This window comes from Amborella trichopoda, chromosome 11 (assembly GCF_054954075.1).
Source record: "Amborella trichopoda isolate Santa Cruz 75 chromosome 11, AtrichopodaSantaCruz75HAP2 v2.0, whole genome shotgun sequence".
NCBI classification, from domain to species: Eukaryota; Viridiplantae; Streptophyta; class Magnoliopsida; order Amborellales; family Amborellaceae; genus Amborella; species Amborella trichopoda.
In genome coordinates, this window is record NC_142346.1 from 36,741,068 (window position 1) to 36,750,084 (window position 9,017).

General features: G+C 36.3%; 1 protein-coding gene across 4 annotated transcripts; it reads left to right on the forward strand.

The window, feature by feature from the left end:
• The first annotated feature begins 579 nt into the window (after positions 1–579).
• Positions 580–7,320, forward strand: LOC18436767 (RNA demethylase ALKBH9B). 4 transcript variants are annotated; one of them, XR_016044554.1, is made up of 7 exons: positions 580–763; positions 1,944–2,366; positions 4,624–4,709; positions 4,843–5,153; positions 5,589–5,672; positions 6,103–6,174; positions 6,960–7,320. XR_016044554.1 is itself a non-coding variant. In XM_006846989.4 (6 exons), the coding sequence occupies exons 1-6, from the start codon at positions 616–618 to the stop codon at positions 7,219–7,221; spliced, it is 1,302 nt and encodes a 433-aa protein (XP_006847052.1). In that variant the 5' UTR covers positions 580–615; the 3' UTR covers positions 7,222–7,320. The 4 variants fall into 4 exon arrangements, 2 of the variants coding, with proteins under 2 accessions (XP_006847052.1, XP_088708192.1); XR_016044555.1 differs by having other exon boundaries at positions 4,624–4,659; XM_006846989.4 differs by lacking the exon at positions 5,589–5,672.
• Positions 7,321–9,017: the final 1,697 nt, after the last annotated feature.

Genomic DNA, 9,017 nt, shown 5'->3' on the forward strand with positions numbered 1-9,017 from the left:
AATTTTTTTTTATAAGATAAATGTATGTAATATGATAGTGTATACTTAATCTAAGTTTTTCTGTTTTTTTTGGGGATTTTGACCCAAGTTTTTTTTAAAAAAATCTACTTGATCGATTAGTCTAGTTAACCGCTCCGGTTAGTCCGGTTCCAGTTTGAACCGCTCCCAACCTCATGACCGGTTAACCGTTCCAGTTCGATTTTACAAACGCGCACGTAAACCGGTAAAACCAATCATAGCCGGACCTTGGTCCGACCAAATCTTAATTGGGTCTATATCCGGTTAGGTAGATCCGGAAATGCTTCCCCACGGGACCGCGTAATATTTTGACATTTTGACCGCATAATATTTTGAGGTTATTTTCTTTACTAAAACAAGTGGGTCGATGGATTTACTTCTCAGTGCCGCGGAATTCGCGTACCCAATCCGAGATTTATCCTCTCGAATATATCTAAAAGATAGAACTCCCAAATTACTCAAGGTTACGACGTTCTTTTCCATTTCTAGGGCACTCGCTCTCTTTCTGACCCAGAGAACTCTCCCTCTCTATATCTTTTCTACTTGTAGGGCTCTCTCTCTCTTGCTGAACCAGAGAAGTCTCTCCCTCTCGCTAGAATGGCTGTGCTCTCGGATGATAGCGGTAAACGCTTAGTGCCTGAAGACTCGGGCCAATTTTTGTCCAAGTATATTCCCTTTCTCACTAAGGGGCTTTGTAGTGACTGCACTGAGATTTTGTGTGGCCGTATTCGGCAGTTGGCTCTTGGTGAGTGTTTGATTAGGTTTTCTTTCTTAGATTGATGTTTTTAGGCTACTAGGCTGTATTCAGCAGTTGGCTCTGGGAATTGGTTTGAGTGATAGGTTAGGGTTTTCTTCGGCTTTTTTTAAAGCTGAATTGTTTTGCTTGTGCATTTAAAATCCTAATTGTATTTACTTCAGTGTTTGGTGCTTTTATTTGTTGGATCAATTATCAGATTCAGTTATTGGATTATGGTTTTTTGGTTGTTTGTTTGAGAAATAATTTGGGAGGTGGTTTTGTTCTGACTGATGTAGTTTACGTCTAAGCTGGTGTATGTTTTTACTTTTATTTATTTTCTTGTTTGTTTTGAAAGCGAATCTCAAGCTACAGATGCTTTTTTGTTACAAAAACATTGAATTCTAAGACTCTTTTAAGCACTAGTAGATCAATCTTTTGGATTTTCACTTTGAGTTTGTGGCCTCAAGATTTCTAAAATTAAAATTTGAAAGTTTTATCGGTATGGATACGATCTCAACGGGAGCTTTTATCTAGATATCAGTTCTGAGATCTAGTCTTGTTTGATGAATACTTTGCTGAGTTCATCCGTTCCAGAAAGGGTTAGCATTTGGAATCCATTTTTCTTATGATGAAATAGCACCAATTCTATTGCTACTTGGATAAAAAACAAAAGGTAATACTATTAAAAACAAGAAGTGGGGTCTCGTAATGAATACTGTAATGAACTATGTACATTAATAAGTTGGTTTCATGTTAAAAAGCACTGCTAGTTTTTGTACGAAGTTTCATGTTCAATAGATTTCCTTGTCAAAATAATTTGTATGGTTTTGATGTGACAAGACGGTGCAAAAGTTACATGTTTGACACCAAGGTTTATTTTTTTTCTTTGAAATGAATATTCATGTTACCTTTTTGCAATTTACCTATCTACAAAGAAATTTAATCGCTCTTAATACTTACTTTCATATTATGACCAGGTAGGAGCAGTATTTAGTCTATAAAAGTAAATCCCACTCTTGTGGCTGCCTATTCATGATCTCATGATTTTTATTTTTATTTTTTCCGGAGATAATTGATCATTCTTTCTATTTTACAAACAATAGTGATCATGATCCTTCACAACTTTCTTCATCATCTTCTGATGTTTATTTGTTTTTCAGTTAATTGATTTCTTATTTATATTTTACAGGGAATATGGATATGGATTCATTATCAAATGGACATTGTGAGGATCACAAGGAGTCTACAACAGATTCAAGTTTGACTTCATTGGATAGAAACTCCAATAGCCACTCAAATGGAAACTATAAAAACTCACATAAAGGCTCAAGCAAGGTGTCTAGTTCCAAGAATGAGGAACTTGATGAAATGCTCATATCTGAAGTTCAGAATAAGAGGACTTCATTGTCGAGAGATGACAGAGAGAGGATTCGTCTTTTGCAAGTGGGGAGGAAAAAGGATTTTGTATGCGTAGAAAGGGTCAATGGGAAAATGGTTAACATTCTCCAAGGACTTGAGCTGCACACTCGTGTTTTCAGTGCTGCTGAACAGAATAGAATTGTCGATTATGTTCACAGCCTTCAAGAGATGGGGAGGAAAAATCAACTTAGAGGTAGGACTTTTACTAGCTCTCCTTGGTTTACATAGTTTGATATGGTAGAATTGGAGTGGTAAGATGTGTATCTCATGATATGTATAGTTCTGGGTGTTGTTTCATGCCGTTCCAATATTTTTTATGTTGGAACAGCCATTTCCATAGCCTTATGTTCTCCTGAAATGTTGACCCACAGCATACATATTAATGAATTTAGCATAAATATACTCAAGGCATATTGGTGGCAGCCATCCAACAAAAGAGTCTGGATTATATGTAATCAGTTGAATGTATCTTTCATGTTTGTTATAAGAATATCTTTCATGTTTGTTAAAAGATTATATGTTCAAGCGGAGCATTTCCTGAGTAAAACCCAATTTAGGAGTATTTTTAGGCCCCCATATTTTGGAGATAAAACCTCTTCAGCACAACGACAAACTTTCAGAAAATGAAAAAGGGAAAAAACACTGTATGACCCTGAAAAAAGTGACGATCTAATGTTGAGCATGGATCGTGGCCATATCAAGGTGTTTAAGAACTCAAGAATCCCTTTTTCTGGAAATAGTCATTTGTTCATTCCTACCTAGGTGGTTCAGAATTTCAGATCCAAAAATCCTTCTAACTTTTTGGCCTAAGGAAGCAAGTGTATAGTACTCCTGCAGGGACATGTTGTATGTGCTTTTATTGTTTATGCTTTGTTGAACTATGTATTTTTAAACTTGCAGCATGCTGATGTGTACATTTCTGGAAGTAGCATGAATTTTTATTTTTTTTATTTTTTTGAGAATGTTTGAGTAGCATGAATTGCTCCTTTTTGTGGAAGAAAGAAAACGTATGACTCCCATTTTTCAAACTTAGCGTTGTGCTTTCTGTGCTGTATTCAGAATATTTACAGGGTACATTATTTTTCTTAATTCTTGTGTGTACCTAACATGGAGTATACGAGAATCCAATTGCCTTTTGTTCATATCAACCATCTTGCCGTTCAGTTTATTGTTCTGTCACCCCTTGTCCTGATTTTTCAATGGGAAACAACATGGTTACAAACAAGGATAGGCACAAATGGAAGTTCTTCTAAAATATGTCATACCAATACTTAAATGAATTGAATTCCCAATGATTCTTTGTTCATGCCTTTTTTTAAGTTTGGGTCCCCCTCCATTTTGAAGAAATATTCCAGGCACCTATTGATTCTCGAGTGCCCTTTTGTTATTCTCTCCCCTTGTTTTCCTGCTCCCCAGTTTGTCATTACATTTGATTCTCATAGATTTTTCCTGTGGAAGACTTCATTGTTTTTTGTTTTTTCTCTAGCCATCTTCCCATAGTAATCCTGGGGCATCTGATAACTCGGGGCTCTGGAGCAGTATTTTTAAAACTTGTGGAGTTCGAATCTGACTTGGCTGAGTCACTTGGACCCTGCAGGATGCCGTGTCTGTGTGAAAACCTTGGGAACTGGTCGAGTCTCACACGTTCCAACGTTTCTATGTTTTTTTATCTTTTTTGGAGACCCGGCCTTGTCCGGATTTGAATTGGCCTAGCCTGATTCACTGACTTGGACCTGGGCCGTGCTTGCTTCTATGGCCAAGTCCATGTTTAAAAAGAGCACTGCTCTGGCACAACATTTTTCTGCCTTTCCAATGTTCTTTTGCCACTTTAAAACAAGTGGTATGCCAATTAAAAAGGCCATCTAAATCCCTCTGGGCACATTATACATTCAGCATGTGTAATTTGAAATCTTCAGTGCTTTAGCAGATTGACTTTGGAAAGCTGGTAAGCAATTGATGATTCATGTTACAAATGATATATGGCTATTGATGAGCATTTGGCTTTTTATTGATGGGCATTTTGCTTGTCTATCTACATCATGTACATATTTTTCTTCATCTAGAGGTTGATTTGGCAATGAGATCATGTACTTCTACAACTTAGATTAATCTCATTTAACTCTGGAAGTGTATCTAAAAGATTGCCATTCAATTTTTCTTTGTTTTGGATTTTGGTATGATATTCATCTCTTTCATCCTAATATCCAATGGAAAAGCTTTGCCAACAAAGAACCATACTTTTCATATGGTACTACATCTAGGGTACTCAGTCTGAGTTTTGGAATTTGATGTATGTGTTTTTTCTTATCCATGCACTACTGTGGAAAGTTTGCTTTCTGATAATTATTTTTCCAATCAAACGGCATTGATTGGTATTGTTCATGGCTTTATGCAGTGTTCATGGTTTGTATGATGGTATGTATTGAGACATTTATATTTTTTATGTGCAGAACGAACATATTCAGAACCACGAAAATGGATGCGCGGTAAGGGACGTGTGACCATTCAATTTGGTTGCTGTTACAACTATGCTGTGGTAAATGTAGATTCATAATTAGAAACATCTCTTTTTAGCTTTTTATGAATAAATATTCTTCAAAAAGTAACGAAGAGAAATACAAAGCATTAGAAACTTTGAGATCATATTCATATGAATCTTGTTTGAACAGGATAAGAATGGGAACCCACCAGGCATTATTCGTGATGAGGAAGTAGACCCTATTCCTCCCCTCTTCAAAACAATGATCAAGAGAATGGTCAGATGGCATATCCTTCCTACAACTTGTGTTCCCAACAGCTGTATTGTGAACATCTACGATGAAGGAGACTGCATACCACCCCATATTGATCACCATGACTTTGTCCGCCCTTTTTGCACAGTGTCATTCCTCAGTGAATGCAACATACTTTTCGGTTCCAACCTGAGAATCTTGGGACCTGGAAAATTTGCCGGTTCATTTTCAATCCCTTTGCCTGTCGGGTATGTTTAAATTCCTTGCAAAAAAAATTTCTTGGCCTTCTTTGGAAACAGAAGTGTGTGTTGGCGTGTTCTTGGACTCCTTTTCATCTTATCCTTTCTCTTTTGATAGATATTCTTGTCATTCTTCCTTTTGATTTGAATGCTTAGAATCAAGAGTTTCATATTGTAGTTGGTCTCCTGGCCTGTAGTCCAACAGTGAATGCTGTGCTCATTAAGGTTATAAACAAACAATACTTAGTTGTCTTTTGGAGAGATGAGATGTTACCAGGCATTTTTTTCTTTTTGGCATGTAAAATAGTTGTCCTTGACACTTAGGTAATTGTTAGCCTTTGTAACTGATTATTTTGATTAGCCTAAATACTCTTTAGGGTGCACAATGTTTACATCCCATATTCTATACCTGCTTATTTTGACACATTTCCTACTGTTGTTCAGGTGGCAAGTATTATATCAAGTGCTTGAAACTTGGTCGTGTTACTGGTTTTATTCTCCTTATTGATTTCTAAAGTTAGAATTGTGGTAATCTGCCAATCCCCGTTATGTTTGTTTCCAGTTGTGTTTGTCAGTTCTCTTCACAGACAAGGTGGTAGTTGAGCAGTCTATTCATGTAATGGTTTGTAGGAGGATTGCAACTTCGTTGAACTTCATCTTGTCATGCTAGTGGAACCCATGATTTCCCATGTATATGAGCGTAGCATTAGATTTCGTTATGGGTTTGGTCACCCATAAAGCAAGGCTACTTGTCTTGCTAGTAAGCTTTGGCTATTCATGGTCACTATGTATATCAAATAAGTTATTCCAATGTGGCAATTTATTGATAGTTTTGCTTTCTGGTAATAATGCGGTGATAGTTATAAATCCACTCTGTTAATATTTATTGAAATAATTCGTGAAATGATTTAGTTACATATCAAAATAAGTCCTGATTTTGTTTCCGTTCCTCCTACAGGTCAGTGCTGATCATGAATGGCAATGGTGCCGATGTGGCAAAACATTCGGTGCCAGGTGTTCCAGCAAAGAGGTAATTTATGTTAGTGCTACTTGAGAAGTTTCTGTAATGGTTGCAATTTTCACCGAGTTGAGGAAGAACTCATCGTGATATATATGCATTCTGTGTGAAACTGTGAACTTAAATTACAGGTGCTGCATGTATCCATGCAGTAGTTATTGGTGCGTATGATGTGTAAATGAACCTGCCAAGTACGACTTATGTGCCTGTTATATGCATATCAATATATTTTGTGTGCATTATAAGTTTTTCTATTTTTAATTTTTTTGGGTAAGGCTTTTTGAGAAAGATTAACTGTAATATTAAGTTAAGAGTTATAAAAATGCTCCCAATTATTTGGGTTAATCTTATGCATACAATCCAGATTCCATTGAATATCTATATATATATGTTGTACGTACTTGTGTGTGTCCTTTATATGAGAGGTACGAATGTGGATATGTATATGCAAATGTTTTGATCTTGTGTATTGTCTATCTTAAATTCCTCGGGAATTTGCAGAAATATGCTTTCATGTCAACTGAACATGCTTTTTTCTTTAAAAAAAAAGAATCAATGAAGAAACAAAAACCATACTTGGGACAAGCAGGAAACACACTCAGAACAACATGCTTAGCGAAAGGAAAAATGAAGAAACAGAAAAACACACCTGAAAGTTATAGCACTGTTAAGAAATTGACATTTTGGACTCAACTATTCGATTTTTTAAACCTAAACATCAGATTCAATAGATTTGAGAAATTCAGCACATTGTACTGAGCATCAAATTCTAACCACCCATAACTTTGATTTTACAGGATTTCCATCACCTTCAGGAAGATGGATACCAGGAAGCACCCGTATAAGTTTTTACCTGATCCAGAGCTTGAGGGCATCAGCCCTTATGATCCAAATGAGTCGCTGCCTCAAGCTCCACCATCTCGTCCTAGTGAGCTGCAATTCAATCACTCTGCAGAAGGAGAGGGAGAGACAGATGGAAACAACTTTTGCTACGAAAATTCCCAATTCCCACCACTTGGAGGCTCAAACTCGGCTGTAAGGCCAAGAAACAGAAGATAGGGGTGACCAAATCTAACATTATGAGCTGGTCTTTGTAGTTGGTTTATTCCACATTGTAACGTTTATTCAATTTCAGGAAATTCAACTCTTTATGTGCCACGTGTGATGGGTTTTTTAAGAGAAATTACAAAAACCCCCCCAAAAACAACTATTCTATCAACTTACCTCCACCTAAACCTTCCAATCTTTTTTAAATCACATATTTCTTAACAAATACCCCCTTTTTTACACCTAACAAAAGTGCAAACCTAAAGACCATATTACCTTTCTTTTACCTTACTTTTTTTTACTTTTCACTCTCGCTCTCTCTCTCTCTTCACTGCCCAGTCTGACATTATGTGTACGAGTCGGGAATTATGGGTGGTTAGTCTAGCATTTTTGTGGGGCAGCGCGGTGTTCATGTCACTGGAATTGCCCCGGTCCGGCGTTATGAAGGGCAATCTGGCGCTTGCGCATGTTAGTCCAACGTTTTTATGCCACAGTTTGTCATTGTGGAATCCAGCGATTTAAGGGGCAGTTCGGCATTTCATGTCACGATAACTGCCCCGGTCTGGTGTTTTGAGTGGCAATTCAGCACTTTGGGAGCTCAGTCCGGCATATCTAGAACTGTCTTGGTCCGGCGTTTTTAAGGGCAGTCCGATGGTTAGGGGGGCTAGTCCGGTGTTTGTTTATTGCGGTCTTGGGATGTTTGTTATCGAGGGGCGTTTCAGCCTTTTATATATATTCGATCCGGTAATTACGTTGTATTGAACCTGAAAATAGTTTTTTAAAGTATGGGAAGGGTATCTTCGTAAAAAAAAAAAAGCTTACCTTTTGGTTTTGGGGGTATTTGTTAGGCAAGTTGGGTTTTAAAAAAGAAGACAGTGACAAAAGGTTAGGTAGTAGGTAAGTTGATAGAATAGCTGTTTGTAGGGGTTTTTTGTAATTTTTTTTTTTTTTATGTGCCAACGGTGGGATGGAAAAGATCATTTATTTTGAAACATAATATTAACGGTGATTTTAAAAACACACGGGATTGTATGCAATGAGAGCATTTTACCTTTCGTAGGTCACAAGTACTTAATACCATCGGATTGGTCACAAGTACTTAAAACTATCGGATTTGAAATCTGAAACTATGGGATTTGAAATCTGATAGGTTAGGTATGTCACAAAGTTAAAGTAAATTGTTTTTGAACTTTGAGCTGAGTCAATGAAATAGATGTTGCCATTTAATTTCACATTCAATGGTCAAGATTAATTGTAACGACTATGTTCAAAAGGTAAATGGAATTATTATATATTTTTAAAAAATGGAAACAAAAATATGGAGTTGAATTGTTTTGGTTGAGGTATCTTGCATAAAAACATGGTCGGCAACTTTTTTAGACACAATCATATTTTCTCAATCATATTTTCTGTAAGCAAGAAACAGGGCTTTTTTTGACACATAATCATGTTTTCTATAAGCAAAAAATAGGGCCAAAACATGGTACACAAAATCAAGAAAAAAGTTGGGTTATCTACTTTGTGGAAGCATGAGAGAGATGATAATACTATTTTCACATACCGGAGCTGCTCACTTTATTAAACACCATTAATTTTGCCAAAGCATTCCCATAAATTAGAGAGACAAACCATCTTAAATTTTAAGTTTTAGAGAGAGAAAGTATCTTAAATTTTTAAAAAATGAAACTATATCAAATCTTAGAAAGAGAAACTACTAAAAATTTCGAAAGATTAACTATCTCAAATTTTTTAGAGAGAAAAACTATATTAAATTTTAAGTTTGAGAGAGAGAGAGAGAGTATCTTAAA

Bases quoted from the DNA above. Each gene is read 5' to 3' on its own strand.
- LOC18436767 (XM_006846989.4), top strand. From the start codon at position 616: ATGGCTGTGCTCTCGGATGATAGCGGTAAACGCTTAGTGCCTGAAGAC. The intron at 2,367-4,623 runs GTAGGACTTTTA...TTTTATGTGCAG, and splicing joins GAGGAAAAATCAACTTAGAG to AACGAACATATTCAGAACCA. The intron at 5,154-6,102 runs GTATGTTTAAAT...TTCCTCCTACAG, and splicing joins TCAATCCCTTTGCCTGTCGG to GTCAGTGCTGATCATGAATG.